At 38.7% G+C, this 27183-nt stretch overlaps 1 protein-coding gene across 2 annotated transcripts in view; it reads left to right on the top strand.

Annotated features, from left to right (window-relative positions):
- The first annotated feature begins 12215 nt into the window (after window positions 1-12215).
- TAPT1 (transmembrane anterior posterior transformation 1) overlaps window positions 12216-27183 on the top strand; it is a 50762-nt gene continuing 35794 nt past the window's right edge. The window contains exons 1-4 of one of the 2 annotated variants that reach the window (XM_066185498.1): window positions 12216-12480; window positions 17002-17132; window positions 21158-21276; window positions 26371-26394. In XM_066185498.1, coding sequence (XP_066041595.1) covers window positions 12240-12480; window positions 17002-17132; window positions 21158-21276; window positions 26371-26394 — 515 coding nt within the window. In that variant the 5' untranslated portion in view covers window positions 12216-12239. The remainder of the gene's footprint in view (window positions 12481-17001; window positions 17133-21157; window positions 21277-26370; window positions 26395-27183) is intronic. The other variant, XM_066185499.1, reaches the window with a different exon arrangement.

Genomic DNA, 27183 nt, shown 5'->3' with positions numbered 1-27183 from the left:
ATATATATACATATGTATGTATTTCTGACAGGCATGATACAACAATCTCTAGATGACAAAGAGAACCCTTGCTAGCCTTTTGCTGAGTGTTTATCCAACACTAACATGAATGATCTTAAATATTACCTTTTGTTAATTTATTGTAGCTGTATGACTCCAGGAATAACACAAAAGTAAAATTTTGTGGGGCTATGAACTTTAAATCCAAGCTTAAGTTAATTAAAAGATTAAAAAAATATTATTTTCAAGAATAACTAAAAGTCATTGTGCTTTGGATAATTAATGTAACCCTTCATTCACCTGTTATGTCTGCAACTTTCACATCTGTCTTGTACTCAGAAAGAAACCCTCCTAGCTTGTAAAAAGCACCTTGTCCTTGCCTTTTGTTTCTCGGGCAAACTAACAAAACGTGTATATCATAGTAACTGCTTTTTTACCTCTCACAGCTGTACTCTTCATTTCCTCGTAGTTTGCTCATTTTTCATTGTTATCATCTGATTTGTATTTTTTATAATCTTCTGTTCAGACAGGAAAATTCTTGGAACCAAATTTTGTTGTGCTTTTGTTGTAGGGATGATGCAATGAATTGATATGACCACATACACAACTGTGGCCATCATGCAAAAGAAATCTAGATGTAAACCAAAGTTATGGTATTCGCTTTCCTGTTTCATTTCCTATTTGAGGATTTCAGAGATTTTACAGCTATAACACTCATTACACACATCACACACAAACACACACAAACACACACACCCCCCCACCCCATGGCAGCAGGATTGGAATCAGATGATCTTTAAGACCCCTGCCAACCCAATTTGTTCTATGATACAATGTTCCAGGATTAGGCACCACAGTCCTGGTAAAAGGTGGCATATGTAGTAGTATCCTCATTTTATACATAGGAAAGAAGTGCTATAATATTTCTACATCTGGAGTAAAGAAAGAAACATGCTCATTCCTTATGCTTTTATGATATACTCTTCTATTTTTCTTCTATTTTAAATGGTCATTTCTGAGTCTTCTACTGCAGAGAAATCCCTTACAAAGCCCCTCTGGCTGGGAAGCAAAGATGCTTTTAATTTGTGTCCAAATTGATGAAATGGCTTTTTACTAAAATACTCTACTTTTTGTTCCACACAGTTCATTTCTAGTTGGATTCAAATGTCAACAAATTGATCCTTGGCAAACCAGGCTTTCCACTACGTAATATCATTTCCTCATTGAACTAATTACTTCATCATATCATTGCCTTTAAAGTAATTGGGGTCTTACATATCCACATTCTTTATTCTTCTTATTCAAATTAAAATGAATAGCTATATTTAGTGAATGGGAAAACTGCCTTGTTAGAGTAGTTCCCAACCAGGAAATCCGTTTCCCATAAGAGACAAAGTCCTGATGTTAACCCACACCTAAATTTAAGTTCCAACTTTTAAACCTGGGTATCTAAAATGACACTCTACAATACAGATCTAAAATTTAAAATACAAATGGCCTCACTGCAAAACTGCTTGCCATCTCCAACTGCCTCTAACCCAGTAGGACACAGTGCTCTCGCTTTCTCAGCACTGAATTATCTGCTCAGTGATCCCTGAAAGCCCATAGAAGCTGGGCTTTGCTGCACAGAAAGAGCTGGCCCAGGATCAGTCTATTCCTTAACTTCCTAGAACAGACAGCTTCTAGCATAACAGTGTTTGAGCAGTCATTGCAAACAAACGGGAGGGTGTTCCTCTCTCCCAGGACACCAGTTATTTTCCAGAGTGAAACACGCAGCTCCTGGCTGTGCCCGCTGGACACTGTGGTGCTCATCATGTGGCTGATTCAGCCAGGCATTAAATGTGCTCACTCAGGTTGGGCTAGAGGTCTGAAAAGTCCACGGTACTGTTCAGGCAAAGTTGTAAAGTTTGGCTACTGAAGACCGAGCAAAACATGTTTAAGGGGCAAAAACAAGATGTGCCCTGGAGGCACTGTAGAAAAAAAAAGGGTGACTTGACATCACTCAAGTCACAGCCTCAGAAATCAAGAGCATGCTGTGAGTAGGAAAGAGTAAAAAAGAAGGCACAGTAGTTTTGTGAACATCATTAACTTTTTCCTGCTAATTCTCAGGTATCTCTTTCTTAGTCCATATCAGGGACTCCAATTTAAATGTACACTTGTGCTCTGCGGATAATCAGAAGGTATACTTTGTATATTACCATAAAGTATGCTGCTTTCAATTAAGATGATGGCTTTGCATTCATCCAAGGGGCAACATTCAGGCATTCAACTGTTCTTATTTCAATCTATAAATCTCCTGATTTCATTTCAAACAATCTCACTTAAGGAAATAGGAGAATGATTGTTACAGATTGTGAAATATAGGAGTACTAGGAGGGAACTGAATGTACCAGTTGGGAATATAAAAACGAGGGAATGAGTCATGTAATTTCCAGTCATTCGGAAAGGGTCATCCTGACTGGGTAGGGCTACATTATTAAAATTTATGTTTCAAGCATTTTATTCCTGGGTTGAATGAAGAGTCTTCTAACAGATCATAATGATCATAAATGACCTGCTAGCAGTTCTGCGATAAAGATTCTGTCAGCAATTATATTATAGGGATTTGTAATACAGAACTAAAATAGTGCACCCTGGTCACTAAAATAACTCCAGAGTCAGACTTTGGATCAAGTTATCATAACCAAGCAACTGACTAATGCCCACAAAAATATCTTTATACAAGGGAGTCATCTTTGTGCAAGCTGGTTGGATAATTGCTTGTCTAGGCTTGTTTTCATCAACATCTCCATGGGATATTGGGTACTTGGTCAGGTGAACATGCATTTCTCTCTGCAGGTGCTCTAAACATGAATATCAATGCATATTGGTGCAAGTTTTTAGGCCAGAACAAGCTGTTAGAGTGTAAATCAGCATAAATTCATAAATACAAGATACAAGTTAATCTAGTACTTCCCAGTAAATCCTGCTAACTCAAATGTTGTCAGTACCTTAAATGTAACAGGGTTTAGATACATCATTTGCATGACTTTTTCTTAGTCATCTGCTGTGTTTTAAAACATGATCCCATTTTCCAAAAATGAATACATTTCATTTTGTTTCAATTAAATTGCTAGATTTTTTTAACCTTTGATGGTTTCCCTAATACATATGACATATGTTCTGGTATTCCAAATGTGAACTCAGCAACTGACAAACAGAACCAAGTTTTACTCTTGATGTCTCTCCATGAGTTCTGTCAACTCAAAATGTGACTCTGGAAAATATAAACTGTTGAAAATTACAGAATCTCACAACAATAATAATTTGAAAATGGAAGGGAAAAACATGTTTTGCTATTGTTGTGCTAGTTGGTTCAAATATAGGGCAGGTAGGGTTATTCTGCAGGAATTTCAAGCATTTTCAGTATCAAGTGCCTTTCTTTATGATCTGTCAGGGCTGAAAGAGCAATCCCAATACATTCCAGTGGATCTTGTTACTCATCAAGGTAGAGCAATACTCCTGCAGCTCCAAATGATAATTGGACTTGCATGGAGCCTGCCAAATTAAAATTGCCTGCTTAAAATATAAAACTTGAGCAAAAAAAGGACAGGAGATTTTGAGGTCCAGATGATGATGTCTTCTTATCTCATCAAGCTACTACAGAGGGTCTTTGGCACATAAGAAATCATTCCCTTGGTGCTCTAACTATGCTGTTGATGGACACAATTTGAGATATTGATAGACATAGTTTGTAAAAGTATCAAAACTCTACACCTGCACCCTAACATGTAAAAGATCATATAGACTATACTGGTGTTACTGAAATGAATTTAGAGTTGAATTTGATCCAAATTCTGTTCTCACATTTGACAACTGAATTGTAGGAGTTAATAATAAAACCAATAAATAAAACAAAAATCTATCTAAAGGGATGATTGCCATTAAAAAAACACAGCACCCAACCCCTTCTTGAATGAGAATGGCTGATTTTAGAACATCTTTTGTGTTAAAAAAATACTTAAAGTTGACCTTGATTTCAGCTCCTAAAGTTGACCTTGATTTCAGTATTTTGTTGTCATATATATGTAAATAAATGTTTGTGTGTCTATATATAAAAAACAATATGTGTTTGCAAGAAGAGCAGTTCTGTGTAAAGCTTCTCACCCTCATTATATTGTGCGCAGTGGATTAAGTGTACCTATTCTAGCATTGTTTAAATAACAAATAACAATTAAACAATAAAACATTTATTCTTTCAAACTTCAAATATTTCAAAACCAGTCCCAACCTCACGAACACTGCACGAGTCCTGTAGGAAAGCATTTTGCACACCCAGTAAGTGTTTTCCATATCAGGAAAAGTTTAAGAGTCACCCCTTAAGGTAAAGAACCCAGAAACTTCGATACCCTCCTGGCAGGGATTGGCTCAGTGCCAAGAGATAAGCATCTATTGGATCCTGTCACTGTTCTTCAAACCCTGTATCTCTCTCTATTGGCAGCAAGGCAGATTATCCCTCATAGAACATTCAGTATTTAGGAAGGAGCACGAAGGAAGTAGAAGCGCTTTTTGGAGTGTTTGTAGCAAGGTATCAGAGATTTCTTGGGCACCTATGTGTGGCTTATCATTTGTTTTCCATAACATTTGTTATTTTGTTATTTTTTTTTATTAAACCTTTTGCTTTACAAAACATCTCTGAAGAGCAGTCTTGCTAATTAATTTTAGCCATTTCTCTGCAAAGGCTGGACCCTCAGAGATTGATACATTAGCACGTGGCTTATAAGACTCTGGCCAGGTGTTAACCTGTATCAGAGTCCAGTGAAGGTCATGACTTTATTTTGACTTACAAAATGACTGAAGATCTGGTCTCAAAGCCATTAGTCCAACATTTGTAAGCAATACATTTCCTTTACTGTGCATGCTATAGTTCATGGTTTTCACCATGCAAGTATAATTACAAAATGAACCACGATTTTCACAAATAGAAATCTAAGCTTAGTGTCCCAGAACCTCTTCATTGACACAGTTGCTCCTACAGGAGGCACAACATTTTTGAAGAACACATGGGCAGACATTATAGTGAGGCCACTCATGATTACCTTTGAAAGGTCATGGAGACCAGGAGAAGTGGTTGAGGACTACAAGAAAGCAAATTGTCACCCAGCAAATGTCCTGTCTTCAAAAAGGGAAAAGAAGGAGGAGCTGAGGAACTACTGTCCAGTCAGCCCCACCTCTATCCCTGGAAAGGTAATGGAGCGTCTCATTGGCCATGTCTATTCATGGGGATGGCAAGAAGGTAATCAGCAGTAGTCAGCATGGATTCATTGAAGGTAAATCATGCTTGGCCAATCAGATTGCCTTTATGGGGAAACAACTACCTGGAGGAATAAGGAGAGAGCAGTGGATGTCTACTCTGACTTCAGCAAGGCTTTCAACACTGTCTCCCACAACCTCCTCACAGGGTCAGGAATTGCAGACTGGATGAGTGGACAGTGAGGTGAATTGAGAACTGGCTGACCAGCAGATCCCAGAGGCTTGTAAAAATTAAGTGGCATAAGGAGGTCTGTCATTAGGGGTGTCCCACAGGGTTCAATACTAGTCTTAGGATTGTTTAACTTCTTCATCAGTGACTGTGATAAAGGTCCATATACTTCCACAGCAAGTTCACTGACAGCACAAAGCTGGGAGGATCTTTGGGCTGATCCCCTTGAGTGCTGTGCAGCCCTTCAGAAGGACCTGGGCAGGTTGGAGAGATGGGCAGAAAGTAACTATCTGTAATTTAACAAAGGCAAGTTCAGGGTCCTTAATGTGGGAAAGAGTAACCCCAGGTACCAGCACAGGCTGGGGGCTGACCTGCTGGAAAACCCAGCTCTGTGGAAAAAGACCTGGGGGTCCTGGTGGACAACAGGCTGCCTTGGAGCCATCAGTGTGTCCTTGGGGCCAAGAGGGCCAATGGCATCCTGGGGTGAATTATGGAGAACATTGCCAGCAGGTTGTGGGATGGGATCCTGCCCCTCTGCTCAGCCCTACTGAGGACACACCTGAAGTGCTGTGTCCAGTTCTGGGCTTCTCAGTACAAGAGAGACATGGAGCTCCTGGAGCAGGTCCAGCAGTGGGCAATGATGATGATGAAGGGACATGAGCAGCTCTCTTAGGAGAAAAGGATGAGGGAGCTGGGCCTGTTCAGCCTCGAGAAGAGAAAACTGGACTGTCAATGTCCATCAGTGTCTGAAGGGAGGGTGCCAGGAGGATGGAGCCAGGCTCCGCTCAGTGCTGCCAGACAATAAGAAAAGAGCCAGTGGGCAGCAACTGATGCACAGAAGTTCCACCTGAACATGAAGAAGAATTTCTGTACTGTGCAGCTGACCAAACACTGGAACACTTGCCCAGAGAGGTTGTAGAGTCTTCCTCATTGGAGATATTTAAGAAGTGTCTGGATGCTATCCTGTGTCACGTGCTCTGGGATAGCCCTGCTTGAGCAGGGAGGTTGGACCAGATGACCCACAGTGGTTCCTCCCAATCTCACCCATTCTGTAATTCTTTACTGCCTAAAGTCAGAAAACACCCTTATGTTCAAATTTAACATAAATGAACTCTCTTCTGAGTAGAGCTGTTTCCCAGAAGCAAGAAACTTAAGATCTAGAGATCTCACAACTTAGTTTTAGGCACAAACCTTGTATATGTGTATATCTATACATATCTACATTTCTATACCTATATATCTTCTTACATTATCATAGTAGAAATGCTCTTGCTAAATTGAGATCTTCAACTTATGAAAATCAATAGGACCATTTACAGCAAACCTGATTGCTAATGATTCTTTTAACAGAGATGCCATCTCCACTTGGGTTTGGCATGACTGAAAACTCATAATGTAAATCCAGTCATAAAACCTTGGTCACTCTAAATTTGGGATTTCACCTCTGCTCCCTGGACCTGAAAAATATGAAGAAATGGTAGACTGAAACTTATACATTAGGAAACTTATTTTCAGAAGTAACTTATTTTCTGACACCTAAACAAAACACCAACCAATTTCTGTAGGATGCTGGAAGTTTCATTCTTAGGTACAGGAAACTCATGTTTGGGTGCTAAGACCCTATTTGTCAGGTGCTCTTTCCTCAATTTTTGACTTTTGGAGCTCTTCATAACCATTTTTCCATCTGCATTTTCTCCACCGATTTCCTCCCACCTAGTTCTCTCACACTTCATGTCTGGCTTAGCCTTCCTGAGGAAGTAGCTGAGGATGGAGTCAAAGAAAGCTGCACCTAAATTTTATAACACTTAAAACTATCTTGTCATGTATAGAGTCATCTTTGAATGTTATGTAGCTACAGGCACATAATATGAGAAAAAGAGAAAAGAAGAGATTATAAAACCTTTTTTCCAGCATCTCAGGGTGAAGGTTGTGAAGAAAGTAACTTGGAATTGAAGAGACTTAGGAATCTTGCTACTACTCTACTTTCAAACTTTACTTTGAACTTCATGGGGAAATGCCCCATCACAGAGTTCAGAGATGCTGATGTTGAAAAGACAGTTTGTTGCTTTTCGTACATAAAAGCTGTCAGAGGTTCAGATATTTGCACTCCAACAGAGGCAGCAGTTTAAATATTAGTGGTGGAATTTTAAACAAGATATAAAACCTGAAGAAATCTTGGCACTGAGAAACGGAGATCAGGTCATGGGCAAGAAAACACTGTCACTGATGGTCACAGAAAAAGTATTGCCTTGATTTAAAAAAATCATGAAATTTGGAAGAGAAATATAAAAATATTACACTGGAAAACTCTTAGAAGTCTTAAAAATCAAATAATATTATCAATTTTATTTTTAAGCTAATGTGAGCATGCGTTTAAAAACCTGTTACACGGAACAAACTTCCTGTGCCTCTTCCCTTCAGTCCTGCTTGAACAATGGTCCCAGGATAAAATGCCATATAAAAGTATCTCAAAAGAACTATTTTTCCAAAATTTTCAGAGATGGCAGGTGTGGACAATCACAATGTCGCTGGAAAGCACCATTGATTTTTAACTCTGCAGTAGCTATATAATGTGGTATCCAAAGCAAACAAACAATGGAAATGTACCAGTGAGAAGTCAAACTCGACTTTCAGGTACTTTAGTATTGCATAACATGATTTGCACTTTCATTATTCAAGGACAGGCTGATGTTGAGTAATGCCCTTAGCTTACCTAGGAGTCAGCCTAATCTTTGGTTTACAGCACAGGAAGAAATACGGTAAACTCTAGCATTGTTATTTTCTATTGAGATTTTGTTAAAAAGTGAAACAGCATATGAAAATTTCTTATACTGATTATTTCTCTTATGTGAGGATTATCCCATGCAAAATTAATGTGCTGCTTAGATGTTGAACATAAAATGGAGAAAAAAGTCTTTATGGGAATTTTCCCCTGTGGGCGTAAACAGATATTTTTAACTTCAGCTACCAAACACAACTGACTGAGACAGAATTAGATTATATTTCCAACCAATATTTTTTTACCTTGCAAATATATGATAGCTGCAACTCTGAAAGATTTAGAACTAAGTTTGTTAATATCAGTTGTTGCTAAGAGATGCATTGCCAACAGTAGAAGAATGAATATGCACTCACATAATAAATGGACTGATGAACTAAAAGCCACAAACCCAACACAAAATAAATTGTTTATATTACAGAAGGGGCCAAAAGTATTTTATTGTGGAAATAAATCAGCATTATTGCACTTTGAATTCACCATGAATTTTGTTAACTTGCCTCCTCACAGAAAGTGTATATACCAATGACACTTTTAAAAATGAAAAATTATTGAAAATCACATTCAAAATCATAATTCAAGATAATTCTTGCAGGAGACCCAAGAAATTCAATAATTAATCCATACATTTTAGTACCTAATCTGTTTTGAATGATATTGCAAAGTTTGAGCCCCACTAGCAAAAAGCTTGCAATGGAAAGACAGGAGATGTTTTCACATAGTTATGGGTATTGCAGTTACTTGTAACTGTTTCATATTGAATTGTTATTATCATCATTTTAATACCTGCCTCTTCTTTATTGTTACTTAATGTATTCTCGTTTCACTTAACTCTTCTTGGGGCAGTACACTGAGTTTCTCTAGACTTCTTTCACATTTCCTAACCACATGTCAACAATTTACTTCTCATATGAAATATAATTTTGGTGATAGATCTTTTTTCCATGTTACTATTATTACCTAAAAAGAAGATCTTAGTTTACCTCTTTTTAACACACACCACTGATATATCATCTCTCTTAAGAAGGCTGTCTGAGTTCATGGGGGTGAATGATATAAATTATAAGGTCTGAAAATAAAACAAAGTTCTGCCAGCAAAAAGCACTAACAACAAAAAAATATTATGTATTTTCTAAGTCTTCTTCTTAGTGACCTTTTGTTGAGTCTTGTGAGGGAAAAAATCCACTACAACAAAAGAAGTTTTAAACCATGTAAAATGTTCTTCAGAGTAAAACAACTCCCCTCACTAGGAGAGAGAGTAGTTGCAGCAATGAGTACTCAGGGACTAAAGCACAGCTGAGCTGGATACACTATGAAAGTTTTAACACTTAACAGTGCCAGAAAAAACTTTTCTGATAACAAATTAGTAAAAATCCCTCTGTGATGATTATGTATAAGATACTTTTGGGGTAGTTTAAACATTAGTCAACTATATGTATGGAAAATTTTAGGCAAGAAATTAAGTAGTTTGTACAAAGAAAGCCCCAAAGATCAAAAGAGCTGACATTCCTAATAAAATTTAAGTAGCCCTTCTCAGTCTATATTCACTATCCTAGTGGTTTTTGCTGTTCTATGAATGAACCTGGGTTTTCTCCTGGGAGACAGTCATTGTTTTGAAAAAATCCTCCCCCTCCTCCCCACCTGCTAATTATCTCTTGGGGAAAAAGGTGGAACTGCAGCTGTGGGAACATTGACAAAACTGTGTCTTGTTCTAAGAAAATCACTTCAGGACAAAGATTCGTGAACAGTTATGAAACTGTAAAGCAGATTCTGACCTGCTGCAGAGTCACTCCATAGTATGTCTCAAAGCAGATAAGCTATAGAAGGCAAAAAGAAATCAGCTTTTCCTGCCCAAACAGCAGATGGTTCCAGATAACTCCCAACAGCAGATATCATAATGAACCACTACTTCCTATATGAACACTGCTAACGTTTCTCAACTTCTCTATCTTGGCTAATTCAAGGCCCCAGACACCTAAACACTGGATTTCACTGCAGTTGGGTTGACCTTCCAGAAGTGGCCACTGTGCCAAAATATCACATGTCATATTTGGAATACATATATTTGCATGTGAAAAAGAACATACCAATAATCCAGCAAATTATGTTTATAAACTGTATGGACTCCATGGGTAGAAACTCAAGGGTATCTGCTCAAAGTGCTTTTGAAGTGCCAAAAGTAGAGTGAATTCTAAGCTGAACCATATTACAATCATAATATTATCATGCATTCAGCTGAATTACTTCAAGTAGAAAACTGAAGATCTTGTAAATTAAGCAAGGTTATCTTGGGTCAACCCCTGAAGACAAAAATGTATGTGCTGTCACAACTGTTGCCAGCAACTCATTAGATAGCTTCTCAGTGGGCCTGAGTAAGATGTTAGATGATGCTTGATGCTGCAAGAACCTTCTTTTTTGTAAGACTGATAACGAGGTTGTGACAAAATTTGTTATCCTTAAATATCATGCAATGTGTCTTATGGTCGGATAAAAGTTTTATACAGTTGGAAGGAGAGAAGCAGAACATCTCCCAGGGCGTCATGTAACTTTGTATAGACTGTGCCAGCCCTTCAGCTGAGAGAATCTTTCAGTTCTTTTTGAAGCTTTTGTTCTGCATCCTATTTTTTCAACTGCTTTTTACATCTAAAGAGAAAAGATGAAATTGCACACTGATAAAGTACAGTGTAGTAGCTTTCCCTGTTAGCTCCCTCTATGATACTCTTATTACACTGTATCACTGTCTGCGAAAAGCACTCCACTGCCCTAAACCACAAGATTTGGATTTGGATTTGGATCCAAAAATTGGATTGAATACAAAATTGGATTGGATACAAAATTTGGATTGAAAGTACAAGATTTGGCTTGAAATACCAGATTTGGGACATTTAGAACTACCAGTGGCAATGGAAATGGGCACATCTAGTCCATCCAAAGCCCGAAATGCTCTTTGAGACATCTGCGTTATTAACTTATAGATGAAGACTACTATGGCCTTCCAAGGAAAGAATAAAGCATTCTTTGTTTTCCCAGGGTGAGTGGCTAAATATTAAGCTGACTGAATCTGCATGATAAGAACATGAGAACTGAATGTCAAGATCTTGTTCTTGAAATTCAGGTCAGGTATTTTGTCTTCATGTCCATGTGAATTCCCCTGCAAACAAGTGCTACCTTGAGCTGCCTGCTTCTTATGCTTACGTTTGTGTACAAATTACAAGCACCCTGTGGCAGGAACAATTACTTTTCATTAGTATGGTCTCTAGCAATCCTCATCACCGCCAGTACCACGCTGCCAGGAACGAATGGCATTTCCAGCACTTCACGAGCCAGGCGATTCCAGGCCGTTTTTCGGTGCGGTGGGGCTCGCTGAGCTTTGCAGGCTCCCCGAGCCCTGCGGGCGCGGTTGTCTCCGCGCGGACCGGGCGGGGCAGGCTCGGCAGCCGCGGCCCCCGCCAGGGCCGCCCCGGCCGGGGCAGCGCGGGGCCGTGACCTCAAGCGCCCGGCCCAGGCCAGCTCGTGCTCTCCAGTTCATTGAAACCCTGTTGGCTTTAAAGTTAATAATTCACCACTCGCTTTCCATTTCTGAACAAGGTCTTTATTTGCGTAGCTCAAGGTTTAATCACCTTGTTAGCGACTGTTTTGAGCTGCTGTACCGCGGCCCGTGGGGAGGGGAAGGGGGGACGTGAAACCGTGACCGTCACACGCGTTTTGCGAGAAACGGCAGAGGGCCCGCTGAGTCCGTCGCCCTATGCAAACCTGGTGCCTTGCGCTGCAGGGCCCTCAAAGCCGGGGGGGGGCTCGGGACGGGGCGGCGAGCTAGGCCGGGAGCGGGTCCAGCCCCTGAGGGGTTAACGGCGGCAAGATGGCGGCGCGCCGGCCCACCCCTCTCCGCCCCCCGCGCGCTGGGCAGTGGCGCGCGGCCGGGCCGGCGGCTGTCGCGCGGTGATGAGTCACCGGCAGGCGCGCGGCGCGGGGGTGGCGGGCGCGCAGCGGGCGGCGAACATGGCCGGCGTTGCCGACGCCGCCGCCGCCGCCGCGCCGGGCACCGGCGGGGACGGGCGGCAGGACGGCGCCCGCGACGGGCGGCAGGACAGCGGCCGCGGGGAGCCGAAAACTCTCTGGGGGAGCAGCGAGCCGCGGCCGCCCGCCGCCGGCTCGGGGCAGCCGTCCCCGCAGCAGCGAACGGAGACGTTGGGCTTCTACGAGAGCGACCGAGGCAGGAAGAAGAAGCGGAGCCTCTCGGGTGAGGGGCGGCGGCGGGGCGAGCGGCCTCCTCCTCGCGGCAGCGGGGGCCCGGGATGGGGTGGTCCCCACGGGGAGCCCGGGGTGGCCCCCACGGGGAACCGGGGTGGCCGTGGCCGTGTTGCCCGGGGCGGGCGGCTCTTGGCAGCGCCGCCGCCGCCCGCCCGTGCGAACTTGGGCGAGCGACTTCAGAAAGTGCCCTGGGACCTGCCGGGGCCCGGGAACGCCGGGCGGCCCGCAGGGAGCTTTCCCCGACCCCCTGCCTGTGGGTTTGTTCCGTGAAGCGTCCCGGTGGCTGCGGTGGAGCCCGTCGGCGCGGCCGGCTGTGTCCTGGCTCTCCGCACGGGTCTGTTGGGGCATGGGAGCGCGGGCGGACGGGTCCCTGTGCCGTGTCACGCAGTTTGTCAACTGCTGCTGCTCAGGAGGTTTGGAAGCAGCACGGTGGTCCCTGGAGTTGTGTTGTGCCCTGAAGGTGGGACTCCGGCTGTCAGGCTCGCTACCTGCCCGGTTCCAGCGGGCGCAGTGTGTGGCTGGAGCGGAGAGGGGCCGCTCAGACCGCGGCCGCGCGTTCCCCGAGCCTCGCGGGCCGGCAGGCTGCGGCTTCGCTCAACTTTCTTGCTGAAGTGCTAGAAGTGTTTCATGGTCTTACCAGTTCTTGTTACACGCCGCAGCTGTATCTACAGTGGTCTTTGCCTCTGCTGCTGGCAGTAACGGTGGCGTTAGAACTTTGAAGTTGTACGCAGATTATTAAAAGTCATTTAAAGTACGTGAAATTTACCAGCTGGGGATTTATAAGGAAAATTAAGGGGAAATGTCTAGGCCTTTGCTATCAATATGCAGCTATATTTACATTCACACTTCAACTGGTTATTTCGAGTATCTACCAAGTAATTTTTGTAAACAGCCCCGCCGTTTCTGTGAAAACTGTCAGTCACCGTGTCAGGAATAATTTAATGTTGGTAAGGTTATAAATAACTATATTAGCACTGTATTCTTAATTGATTGGCTTGCTGAAAATCTGGAAAGTACTTGAAGTGTTAAACTTTCAGGGCTTTCTCAGTCTTGGCTTGAATGTGATAATACAGGGGTCTTAAAAAAAACCCCAACAAAATAATGGGAATTAGGGTTTTACTTTAATAATGTTTCAACAATTGAATGCTTTTCTTCTGAGTTTGGGGGGTGCTGTGTCTGTTTCTGATGTGTTATGTCATCAGACATGCAGCATCATTGACTGCAGTTCTGTGCTGTTGACGAATATTACAGAATGTAACGGTGATGTAATTTCCATAGTTATAAAGGAATTGGCTTGATTGTAGTAGTATGAATTGCTTTGAGGTGAAAAAAAAGAATGATCAAGATACATTCTGATGTGCCTGAAAAATAACTGAACAAATAACTTTATAAAAAGGGGATTGTTACTGGAGGTGGTGGAGAATACTTAACTGTGTTCATGCAATGGATTTGAAATTTTAAAATAGTTAAAAATATTCGGTGCTCTTTGACTCTTCATGGCAAGAAAACATAAGAACAGGCTTCTTGATTGAGCAACTAAAAATTCTAACTCATCTAAGCGTAGCAATATGTTAAATAATAGAAGTATAGTTTTCTTCACATTGATGAAGCAGGACTAGTAGTGTAAAGAGAAGTTGATTAGAAGAGAATACATTTTAAAAGATGTATTTTCTTGATTGATTAATTGGCACGCTTATGGAAGAAATGTGTATTTAGGATTTACAGTAGTGAAGTGAATACCTGGAATTGTTTTCTTTATGGTTAAATTTATGATTACATAATAGAAACTTACTGAAGTGCAGTGCATTTCACATTTCCACAACTTTTCCTCTACTTTCTGGTTAATAGTTATCCTTTGTGCAGCTATGCACTGAAGTATGACTGAGTTAAATAATTATCTTCTTACTTTGAAGGAATTTGTGTCCTTTTGTGTTTTTTTTGAAGATGTTTATGCTTTCCTGTCCTGAGGTGTGGAGATAAATGAGCATACTGTAAGCATTAAGAGTATGCTGTCTGAACAGATTAAACTTGGGCCACAGTCTAAAACTTTCTGACTGCAAAAGCGGGGAATTTGAAGTAGGGAAGGAATTTGAAGTAGGAGGTAGAGTTTACTTTGAAAAGAAAATGTTGTTTGATGCTTTGATAGCAGAATTGAGCTGTTTTTCAAGTGATTTATTACTTTGTTCTGCCTTGGTGTCTCATGCTGTTCTTTTAGTTACTGTGTTTTTCCTACAGGGTCAGCCGCTGATCTGTTTCACAGCTGGCACAGAGCTGAGGCTGGTGCTGGGTGGCAGTGAGTGCTCAGAGGGGAGGTGGTGGAGTGGCTGCGCGCTCCAGTGCATTCCCTGGCACTGGAGAGATGATTTTGTAGTCACACTCTGGAGCTTGTGTATTGATCAACCTCCATGAGGATTGATCCCCTCAATAGCTAGGGCATGAAAGTCTAAGATGTTGAAAACTTAAAATTATTTGGTTTTCAGCTATAGGCCTCTCAAATACTTTGTGTGATGTAACAAGGGGTGGGAACAAATATCTCATTAGCTAAAATCTTAGAATATCTGAAGTTGGCAGGGACTCATAAGTTGCCCCATGGTACTTGCCCTTATGCATGTATTTACTGTGTAGGAAACTTTAGTTGTTTGAGATTTGGTTGAAGTTAGAGAAGGTTGGTTGTTTGAGGTGGAAGAAACTACACCTAGGCAATTAACAGAGTAATTACTTGGTGTGCTTATGCATATCTGGTTTTACTTTCAAGTTTTTAAACACTGAAAAATTGGCATAACCAAAAAAGTTGCAAGTGATAGTTACAAGTTACAAAGGAAGACTCCAGAAAACAAATTCATAAGAGGTCTGAGCAGTGATTTCACAGAATGAACTTTGATTGAAACTTTATACGTAAATATTAGTTTTATTACTACTCATTAAGCAACATGCTTTGTTTGTTTTAAAATAAATACCTTTAAGGCTTCAAGTGGTTTGACCTACTTAGTTGAAGTGGATCAGTATACATAGATCATCCAAATCACTATCCAGTGACAAGCTCATACACAGAAAAATGGTTCCGTTCTCATAGTTTAAAGGAAAACGTGATTTATTGACAATACATAATTAATGGGCAGTCAGTGAGTTTTATAGCTATGATCAGTATCAGTGATGTGATAAATCACAATACCAAACATATGGAGAATATTAATGCACCACCATAAACTACAAAGTGACCCTAATCCCCCCAGATTCTAATCACACCTCCCACCCAAGCTAATGCAGGCTGTAAGCACATCCTCTTTTGCTTCTTCTGTACTTCTGCTTGAGCTGATTCCTTCTTTGCTTTAAAACTCTTGGTAATTTCTGGCTACTGTGAAAGTCTTCATCTTCAATGTGATGAATATTGAGAAGGCGTTGCCTCAGACAGTTTCGGGTGAATTCTTCATGCAGAGTGTCAGTGCTTGCATTCCCCTCTTAACAGCTGTTACCTGAGTTGTTTTACTAAGAATGTATACACAGCCTCTTCCTGCCCTGAAAAAGATAGAGCATTCTACCATGCAAGGTTACTTCTCCCTCCTCTAGGCCCTAAGACTTCGGCTGAAATTTGAAACATGCGCTTGTATCGTAGTACGTGTCTGTAGCTTTTCATCTGTTTGTCTAGAGAAGTGATTTTCATCTTCTGGGTGTTGTGTGAACATTGAGAGTTTCTGTTTTTAAATACCCATAACCAGAGATGTTGAACTTAATGGTAGTGTTCTGTCACTTCTGAAGTGTTACAAGGAGGTGGTAATGTCAGACCTTGTCAGTGAGTGTTGAAGATTAAGTTCAACCGTCTTGTGCTGACAGCCTGAATTTCATAATTATAATTTCATATGTTATTAATTTTGTAAGACAAAAGTGCAAAGTCTTTTTTGGAAGTCATATAAGCTGCTTAAACGCAGGCCAGTCAGCCCTCAGGTTACTGACCTACAGCCATTAAAGCATAGGAGATCTGTATGTGCTTGATGGCTTTTTGATTGTGAAAGACCTGATCACCAAAGGTTCAGTGTGTTTGTACTGTTTCTGCACTGAAATGGTTGGGATTGTGTATGTGTGAACGGTTTGCTCTTGCAAAATAATGAACAAGTTGCTAATGTTGCTGAGAGAGAAAATAGCTTTTAAGAAGTCAAAAATAGAGTTCAGTAAATTTAGGAGGTCTGATAATACATTAAAGATTAGATTCACTCAGCATGTTGCATTTTGTGTAGCAGCTTTGAGTAATGTTTTACAGAAGTGGGATGTCTGATTGCCTGGAAAAAGTAGCTTGTTTGTTGGGAGGCAGCAGGGGAAAGAATGGGTGAGCACCGTATTTGCATCTCCTGTAACTCCTTTCATGCAAAGTTATTTAACCATTAGCAGAAACCTTCTGGGTTAGAGGCCCTGTAAATGAAACATGTAGCAAGTTGTAAGTAACAAAAGCATAGCAGCTTCTCATCCTCTGGGGGTCGTGCCTGAAGTGTCTTCTGCTTACTCTGTTTCTGAATAGATCTTTCCTTGCTGAGATTCATCAGTGCCGAGCTAACCAGAGGTTATTTTCTTGAACACAATGAAGCAAAATACACCGAGCGGCGAGAGAGAGTGTACACATGCATGCGGATACCAAAAGAACTGGAAAAGGTGAAGTATGCTTTAATATTTGATTCAGTTCAGAGATGAAATCTGTTGAATTAAATTATTTAAATAACTGTTTATTTTAAAAATATTTTTGCTACGAAAACAAGATGTAAACCTCTGTAATGATTATTTCGCAATGTTACTAACTTAAACATTTTTGTTTCAGGGTTTTCTTGCCTGTTTGCTTGTTGCTGCTGGCAACTCTTGTTATTAGTGGAGACAAACAAGTAAAGATGATGACAAAATAATTCAATTACAAAGATGTCACTGATCCTTAAAAGAACTATCAAGCAAAAGAAAACTTTTTACAGCAAAATGTAGTCTTACATTAAAAAAAAAATGGTTTCAAAGATTTTTTTTCCAGTATAAAATTTTCTGAGGATGGAAAGGTTTCAGTCTTATAAAAATATGGTGACAGATGAGTTTTTCTAAGGTTTTTGACTTAATTTTCATAGTCTTTTATTTTGCTTCTTGTCACTGTTTACCACATCTCCCCTCTCTGTCCCAATGTTACGGCCCTTCCTGGGGGATTCTTGCCACCTCCTTTATGTCACCTTAGCTCTCATTCTGGCCCTGCAGTGAGCCAATTTTGTTCTGCCTTAACCATGTTGATTTGGGAGGCAACGGCAGCAGCAGTATGCTGAGGAAGTGATGAGTAAAGCAACATCAGTAATAAGGTTTGTCTACGCTGCAATGTAATGATAACATTAAAATTAATACTGCTAAAATTCCCAAAATCTCTAGGGATTAAGTTACACAGGGCTAAATCATTTTAATTTAGACTGAAGGAAGAAACTTGTTTTGCTCTTCCTTCCACTTCAGTCTCCTGCTTTATGCATTCTGCCTATTTTGCATGAGCTGTGGTGCTTGTTGGACTGTTCCAGGAGTTAAATCCGCTCATAATTCAGCAGTGAATGTTGGGCTTTTCTTGCTCTGTTTGCTCTGTGCTAGACGAGTGAGCTGATTTGCTCAGCCAATATTCTTGAGAATTCAGAGTCTGCACAAGGACAGAAGGGGAGCTTTATAAAGATGAAAGAGCAGTGGAGGAGGGAGGAAGGTTGTGCAGGATTCCCTTGGTCAGTAGTACTCATGTTCCCCCTTCAGTATCATTAAATTCATTCTTCAGCCATAATGAGGCCTGGCTTTACCAAAATAAATTCCCAGTCAGTTACCGCAGAAAATCACAGAGTGAATAAGATTGAGATGGACCCATGGAGTAGTCCATGCCCCTGCTTAAAGCTGTGTAGCCTACAACAGGTTGTTCAGGATTGGAGGCTTTGAACATCTCCAGTGATGGTGTCTTCACATCCTCAGTATTTACCCATTCCAGTTTATGATAGAATATTCCACTTATGGTAGAAACTCAGTTGAACGATACAGCATTTCAACATCATCTCCATTTTAATTATGTAGATTATTACATGCTGTCTCCAAGGCACAGAAATTAGTCTGAAGGATCGTCACCATAGCTTTTTAATAAAACTTTCAGTGTGTAAGAACATGTAATATCCAACAGTCTTTTTATAAATAAGAATAATGCTGTAAGTGGTGCAGTTGATGGGTTTTGCATGGTAAATCAAACTTCAGTCTGTGCTTTGAATATGAAATATTATGAAACTGAATAATAAAGAGATTTTAAAAATGTTAGTTATCTTTTTACAGTGTGATTATGAAATACTTTTCTAGTTCTTTGCATTGGCTTAGTCTGTGTTAGTATACATACTAACTATATCAAATTGAGCACCTAGAAATCAACTACATAGTGTGCAGATCATCACCTGTTGCAGAAACCACTTGCTGATGTGATGCAGAAATCTGCTTACTTGAAATAAAGCATGTGAGACACTAGTAAAAAAAGAAAAGAATTTTCTCGATGGCTTGTTTTGTTTGCTACCTCATAGTATAATTATAGAATAAGAATGAAAACTCTAATCAGGTAGTGAGAATAAATTGGAGTAAATTTATCAAAGCCTAATCTCGGGGGATATTACTTAATAGGCACTTATTTAGCATCCATAGTTTTAGAAAGGGGTGTAAATGTTTTAAGGGTAGTATTTTTATTGTTGTTGTTGTGAGTACCTCTTTTTTATTTAGAGAAGCTAGATAATTTACCATGTAAATGCTACTTCCAGTCAAGCATTTTGTGCAGTTTCAGTGGGAGCTTTTCATTGTTGTAGGTTACTTATACTAAATAGTGGTCTGGTGATCTCTATTCCTGCCATCTTAAGGGAACACTTTTCAGTTGATCTCAAAATTAAACTTTGTGCTCCTTTGCTAAATTATAGTTATGATGACGGAAAAGCTCTGTAGGTTTTTCTGTTAGTTCCTGAATATCTGGAATGGAGCAGCAAAAATAATGTTTACAGAAATGAGTAGAAGGTTTGGCACTGATTATATTTCATCAGGTGCATGTATGAAAACATTGGGAAAGTGAGGACATTGAACAATAATTGCAAATATTTATGCAAATTTATAGAATGTGAAAAACCATCATTGCACTAAGGTGGAGAAGAAGTCTGTCTATATCTAAAAGAAAAAGTAGTGTTGTTTTTGAGATTATAAAGATGTTCTGAAAGAACACAAGCAAAACGACAGGCTATCTTTCTGTTTTGTTTGGGTTAAGGAGTTTAAAAATATTAAGTGTTCAGTTCCAGTATATTCAACACCTAGTTTAAAAGTTATTTTAAAAGAAATAGTTTTATGGCTTATCAACGCAGTGCATAAATTTATTTGTAACCCCTGCTCTTGATAACTTTGAATAACAACTCAAAGTGCTGAAATGTTAGAAAATGGTACTAGAGGTGAATGAGTAAATATCAGAAAAGAGACTGTGACATCATGATGGTATTGAAGTATTGTACCGCTGTAGAGTTGGTTGAAATAATATTATAAAGGGAAGTAAAAACAGAGGGGCGATGGCAGTGCTGTTGTGCCTGAGTCAGTTGTCTTATGTGGCTTGCGGATAGTTGTTCTGGAGCACAGTCTGTAGGATTGCTTTCGGATTTACGGGGTTATGAAGATGTGTGAAGTGTGAGAGTGCTCAGTGGGCATGGAACTGGCCATTGCACAAGCTAACAAAGAAGGTACTTTGAAAGGCAAATGGATTGTGAGACATAAAAGTAATTTACTTGTACTTTGGTTTACACCCCCACCCTAGTATCTTCCTTTCCCATCAGCAGTAGATACAACTTTTACATGTAAATGCATATCTGACATGGATATCTAGGTCTGCTTAGATGTTGCTTGTCTTAATTGTGTAGCCAGTTAAGCTGGCTTCTATGGGATTATCCTTGCAGGAAAAAATACTAGCTCATGATCTGACAGACACATAAAAGCATAGTTCTAGACTTTGGAGTTGTAGAGTATATGTCTAGTTTAATTGTCATAGAGTTGCTTGGCTTGTGGCCACAATGAATGGCGTTAATGTTTGTGTAAATTAAGGATAAAACATATAAAGTGAGGGCAACTGGAAGTTTACCTCTTTATATTTTGTATTCTTTGTATGAAAAAGGTGGTTATTCTTTGAAGGAGATCTACCACAGCTGTAATTAGCTGTTCAATAGAAGATTTACTAGGTAATTGAAAACTTTTTGGGGCAGGAAGTAATGTTGAAAAAGGAGGTAAGCAGAAAATGACCATACACATTTATGCACAGCTCTATGGTTTTTTTCCCCTAAGGTTAAAACATGAACTTTGGTAACCTTACAGGAAAGTCACACTTGGAAAATGAGCTACAGTTATATTCAGCTGCAGTTTATATATTAAATAGAGACTAAGTTCAGTGAGCTGTGAAAGTCTACAAAAACCTTCACTGCTTGGACCTTGTGGTGCAGAATTTTTGCTGAATAGTCTTCAAATGCACAGTGTGTTAATTTTTTTACAGTTCAGCTGATTGAACAAGTGAGAATATTGTGCTTATTTGGTTAATTAGTCTTATGTAAATGTATTTTTCATAACATAATTCTTTATTAATTTTTTGTAAATTTTATAAACTACTAACGTACTTCTGTTTTATTTTTGTAATTTAGTTGATGTTTTTTGGAATCTTTTTGTGCCTGGATGCTTTTCTGTATGTGTTCACCCTACTTCCTTTGAGAGTTTTTCTGGCAATGTTCCGGTTCATCACTTTGCCTTGCTATGGCTTACGGTAAGTTGATTCAAGAGAAAGGTGTTGATGCCCTTAAATAATGTCACTGTTTATGTGTGTGCTTCATTTTATGGCCTTGCAGTGCTGTTTGAACAACTAATGACTTCTTCCACTGTACAATAGAAGTGTCAATCTAAACTAGCCAAAGTAAAGGTGTGTGTGGGAACTTTAAGCTTTACCAGCAGTCACTAACTGTCATCGTTGCTTCCTTCAGACACAACAGTTTGATAACAGCACCACTTAGGCATATTCAGGTTAGTAAAGGAGAGAGATGTAACCTTACCTTATAATTTTGTTCTTTTATCTAACATCTATTTGAACATTTTTTTAAAATTTCTTAGACTTGGCTCATGTCTTTTGATAGGCTCTTTGATATTGAAACAGAAGTAGTTTGTTTTTTAATAGTAAAAGCTTTTCTTATTTTCATGGAAAACTTTGGTGAAAAGATCCCTGAATAAAATGTGTTCTTTCCTCTGAAGAATCCTAGGGAGTGAAACATAAAGAGGAAAACCAGTCAGAATATTAAGATATTTTAGATCTTAATGCCTTGATTGTCTGTTTGTTTCAGTACTAAGAAGTTGTTATTGCATAAAATTTTTAGTTTGCCCTTCTGACATAGGCATTAAAAATTGGATAGAATTAATTTCCTTCATAAAATCTGCTACTTCATGGTAAAGTTGCTTGTATAAGCCTTTAAGTGTAGCCTAAAATAGAAGGGGCACTTTTATTGATGTTGTCGTTTTTTGCTTGAATAAATAAAGACCTCAGGATCTTTATTCTGAATTTTCCAAAACTTGAAGTTGATCTGTGGTTACTGATTTTTATTTTTTTTAATCAAGTTGTTTGTATTTGCATTATCAGTAGTGTCTTTTATATGTGAAGGTCTTTTAGATGCATAGTTTAGAAATGTGTGTTCTGATTACAGCAAGTGCTAGTCTAGTTTCAAAAAAATATTTTAAAACATAGTCTAAAGTTGAAATGTTTGTGTTTGGTGATGTTAAACATAGACACTAGATGGCAGTCTCTAATGTTTCATTGTGCTGTTAATTTTGAACTGAACTTCAGACTTACTATGTCAAGAGAGTTTTAAAACTGTGTAAAAATGTAGCTGTGTAAAAATGACAGTTATTTGGTTTTCGCCTGATGGCAAGGCAAATTATGTGCTTATTTGTAGATATCTATATGGATGCTATTACTAAATTCAGGTAAATGTAATGGAGTTCAATGTATCATTTGAATCTTCTTCTGTTTAAAAATCTTCCTCGTTTATAAATATAGCTTTGCTTTTGGCAAAGAATTTTTTCTGCTCTTCTGAAATTACAATTAAAGATTTCAAAAGCCAGTTGCTGGTTTAAGTTACCATTCAATATGCTGACAAAAGTGACATTTAATGCACCTAATGCACTCACATGTATGTGCTATGTGTATATCTGCATACATGCACCTGCAATGCTAATACTTAGTCTGCTTGCTTGACAGTATTTTGTGTGTAAGGCACAGTAGAAGCCAGTTTAATCTATTGAACTTGACTGTTGAAGTGTTACGCAGTAAGATGCTGTGAAACTGTGATTATCTTCAGTGAAGAAGTGTTTGTTTTTGTAACAATTCCTGAAGCACTTTCTTTCGTCACCATTTCCTCCAATGTGTTTGGAATTTAGTTTACTACACTCTCTACTTGTTCAGTACCTGAGGCTTTGTCTAATTCATTCAAGTTGGTGGCTTTTTACTGAAACTTTTAGAACTCATGCCTATTAAATGTAATGGAACTTCTTCAGAAATAATCATTCTTATTTCAAAGTATTCAAAACCTGTACTTTGAATTCTTTTGGGTTTTCTTGTTTTTGTAGTTATGCTGATTTTATTTGTTACAGCAAAAAATATTTACGATTTTCTTCCAGCTCTGGAAATATATTTTTATGTATTAGTAACAAAATAGAGTTGAATAGGTAAAACACATTTGTAATTACAAAAGGTACTTACTAAGCAGGTGGCTGTTTATCTTTTAGCTTGCTTTTCCTTGCAAATATCAAATAAATGTTGAGTAATTATTACTTGAACCTGCCACATCATATTCCATTCTGTGTAGTAAATAAAAGTGCTCCTCCCTTCATCTTGACTTTTTTCTTAACATCTCAGTGAAGTAATTGAGCAGTGAGTGTTCTGTTTCCTTTCTAGTTTACTCTTCGGTTTATTTATTTCCTCACAGTTCTATCTTCTCTTTTCAGTGTAGAGAAAGATTATATTACTCATTATTTTTTAAAACAATAAAACTGCATTCTATATAAATGGGCTAATTCCTGTCTATTTTATATTATGCAAAGTGCTTAAATATAGGGGAAGTGGTTTATCGCCTCTTCCACATGTTGTAATATTTCATTTTACGCAGTTCTGAATGGAAACAAAGAGTAATGTTTTTAAAAGAAAATAGTTTCTTTTTTTCTGCCTAGATAGTGTATGCATTTTAATTTGACTTCTGTCATTCTTCCTCATCACTTGATCTTTCCTTTTGAGGAAATCAAGTTCTATGTTTTTGTCAGAGCTATATTGGTGCTGACAAAGAAATTTTTTAAAAAACTTCAAGAACTTCAGTTGGAAGAATCCAAGATTCTGTCATTGAGTGAACTAAACTGCTTTGTTTAGTTACTGAGATCAAACTGGCAAAGGCTAAATCATCACATGGTGGTAGTTTTGGCAGGTGCAACTTCATTACATCTATGCTCTGTAAGTGGCTGGGTGCTTTTAAGAAAATTAACACACACAATTCACAAAAATTAGATTACATCTTCTGAAATTACAAAAAATCACCTCTACTGTATTTTCTTTTGAGACAAGAACTTCCCAAAAAATTATTCTCTTTGAATCTTGTAGACTCTTCGCACTTTATTAAAATATTCTTTGACAAGAGTTTGTTGTTCCATGAAAAAGTATGTGCCAAGGTAGACAGAGAAGTGAACCTGGTGGAGTTCTGTTTGAATTAGAGTCCTTGGTGACAGATTCCTAAAACTAACTCTGCCAGTGGTTGAAAGGTATAGTTTCATTTTATAATTCTCATAATTTTTTTTTTCAATGTCTCAGACCCAGACATTCTGGGTAGATTAATATTGGATTAATATCGCTGCCTGTTTTGAAGCTCTTTCATAGAACTAACTTATTATTGTTCTTGAAAATGTGTTGCATACCAATAAAAGGCAATGTGGGAACGTGGAAAAGCTCTTCTGCATTCTTTGTAAAACACCGTGTTGTGAAAGCTAAAATTGAATTAGCAATTAGTTAGTGAAACTCTGATGAGACTCACAATTTAATTGTGTTTAAAGGCATTTTACATCATCTGCACAAAGCAAGAAAGGACTAATGAGGAAAAGTGAAATTGTTTTCTCCAAATTCTAGTTTTCTCAAGAAAATACAGTAGTAGATTATGAATTTTCTTACATGTAAAGATAGATTGACAAAACGTTTACAAGAGACCTCCCACACACACCTCATCTGCAGGGGTTCCCTACCCCCCACTGCCAAGAGTGTGTCCAGGACCCTTTGGGCTCTTCCCAAGGGATGAGAGCAGCACCTGGATGGTGGAAGCCCAGCAAGATCCTGTTTTGTGTGAGCAGCACTCACACACCCCTCACATGCCTCACACGGGAGCTGAATCCAACTGGGAACTAGAGCATGGTGCTAACAGCACCGAGGTTGTGGGTCCAGTCCCTGCGATGGCCATTTTCTTAAGAGTTGGACTTAATGGTCCTTGTGGGTCCTTTCCAACCCAGAATATTCTGTGAATCTGTAATTTTTTTCATGTGGAAGTAGATATAGATAGATTATAAATACATTTTCTGTATTTTTCTTTTACTCTGCTCTCTGAAATAAGTGAATTTAGGTCCTGTCAGCAAAAGCATAACTTCAGCTATATTGTATGTACCTCTTAAAATTCCCATTGACATCCTGTGAATTCACAGATTCATGTTTTTCAGTAGGAAATAAATAGAAACAGCATTATTCCAAGAAAGAAAGCATATATGGAAGAATAAAACAAACAAATACACTGGCATTCTTTTTATGGACATTATTTATTAGTTCATATTATCTGGCTATTAAATAAATTTGAACCTCTGTTGCACACTTATTCCCAAGCCTATTTTTTATTTTATTTTTTGCTGAGGAATTTAGCTGTGAAATCCATAAACTTCCTGTTGTCACCTGAAGATCATTGAGGAAGTTGTGCATCTGCCCACCAAAATGTGTAGCTTTCTACCAGACAAGAAAAGAAAGATGCATTCATTATTTTCTGTAGTATACTCTCAGATCAAGAACTCCTTTCTCCTTTCCATAACAGTGCATAGTGTAGCAACATTACAACCTTCTCTTTCTTTCTTTCTTGTAAATCAGACCGAAGGGAAGAGCACTTTCACTTCCTTTATAGGATGGAATGTGGTGTCACAGGGATTCCTCCTTGGTGAGTAAATCCTGATTTTGTTTTTCCTTCTGTGCTGTCAGCCAAATTCACACATCTACATGTAATCAGCAAAAAGGCTGGTTACAAATGAATGGTATATCTATTACATACAACATACCTCAAAGGAGAAACCAACACTTAGTTTTAATACCAAACACATGAAATTGATTCAGTGCTATTTGTGGTAGGTATGTAATCTTATGTAACTTTACGCCATTGTGGAAATGAGTTGTTATCTTAGATTTAAAGCATTTTCACATAGAGTGCCTATGAACCAATCTGGCCCAGTTTTAAAAAGGATCTCTTGGAAAACTGTAGCCCCTGCTATACTTGAGTTTATAGTGCCTTAAGCTTTTTGAAGTTTCTTCTAAGTACTGCTTGAGTCAGGTTCCTAGCCATATTTTTTTGTGCGCTTAGAGCAGGTTTTTTTGTAATGCTTAACTTCAGTCTTAGGGAGTGCAGAAAGTTCATTGCCAGGTATTGGACTTACAGATAAATCTATGCATAATAAAATACAGCACTTCAGCATATGTTTGTTTACTGAATCAGTTATATTTGATGCTGTTATTTAAAAAATAAAAGCCTAATGAAAGCTTTTTCTAGTTGTCACTTATTTGAAACCTCGTTTTTATTTTTTTTTGAGACAGCTCTCATCGGGGCCTAACAGCAAGGTTGGTTTTGTTTCATTCTTAGCATGGTCTCGTGCTGTATTGTGTGCATGTAGAGGCTTTTTATTGTTTGAGAAATGCAATGCCACCTAAACTTGGCAAGCTCAGCTCTCAGTTTCTTTGATTTCTTACATGGAACATATTTTTCTTACCAGTCTGTATAATCACAATTTTACAGCAGTGAAGTCCTGCATACTCTAAGGTGTACCTTTTCTTAAAATCAAAAACTGAAAGTTAGATATGCTCAAACTAGCTTCTTTTCCTGAAGCCAAACTTGAGCATAATGGTAGGAAAATATTTCCAATAGATCACATAGTCCATTTTAAAAAACGTTAGTGTGTCGCTATATAGCCAAGTAGACCCTTCAGACAACCTTGCTTGGATTTGTTTTCCCTAACATCTTTACTTATGCTAACAGGAAAATATCCCCTTATGTGTTAATGTAATAATTTTTTGTTAGTGCTTCATGTAAAATTAGAAATTTACACCACCAAAGTTCATTAATCAAGGATATACTGAAGAATTGTGAATTTGATAAAGAGTACATGTAAAACAAAATCCCATTGTCAATTTCCGTGCAAGTGTCTTTGATGTAAAATGGAGAAAGAAAAAAATACCTAAGCAAAACTTTAACTAGACCACCATATCAGTAACTGAAATATATGATTATAAACCTCAGTGGTTGCCTGTTTGAAAATGTTAGCATTGAATAAATAATACAGTCAGAAGAGGTTTGCTGTAAAATACATGCTTGAACTTGTAACATGCTAAAAGACTTCTTCAGTGCGTTAT

The sequence above is a fragment of the Chamaea fasciata genome, unplaced genomic scaffold, assembly GCF_029207755.1.
Source record: "Chamaea fasciata isolate MVZ Bird 193981 ecotype frontalis unplaced genomic scaffold, bChaFas1.0.hap1 SCAF_6, whole genome shotgun sequence".
Lineage (NCBI taxonomy): Eukaryota > Metazoa > Chordata > Aves > Passeriformes > Sylviidae > Chamaea > Chamaea fasciata.
This window is presented reverse-complemented; position numbering and strand designations above follow the sequence as displayed.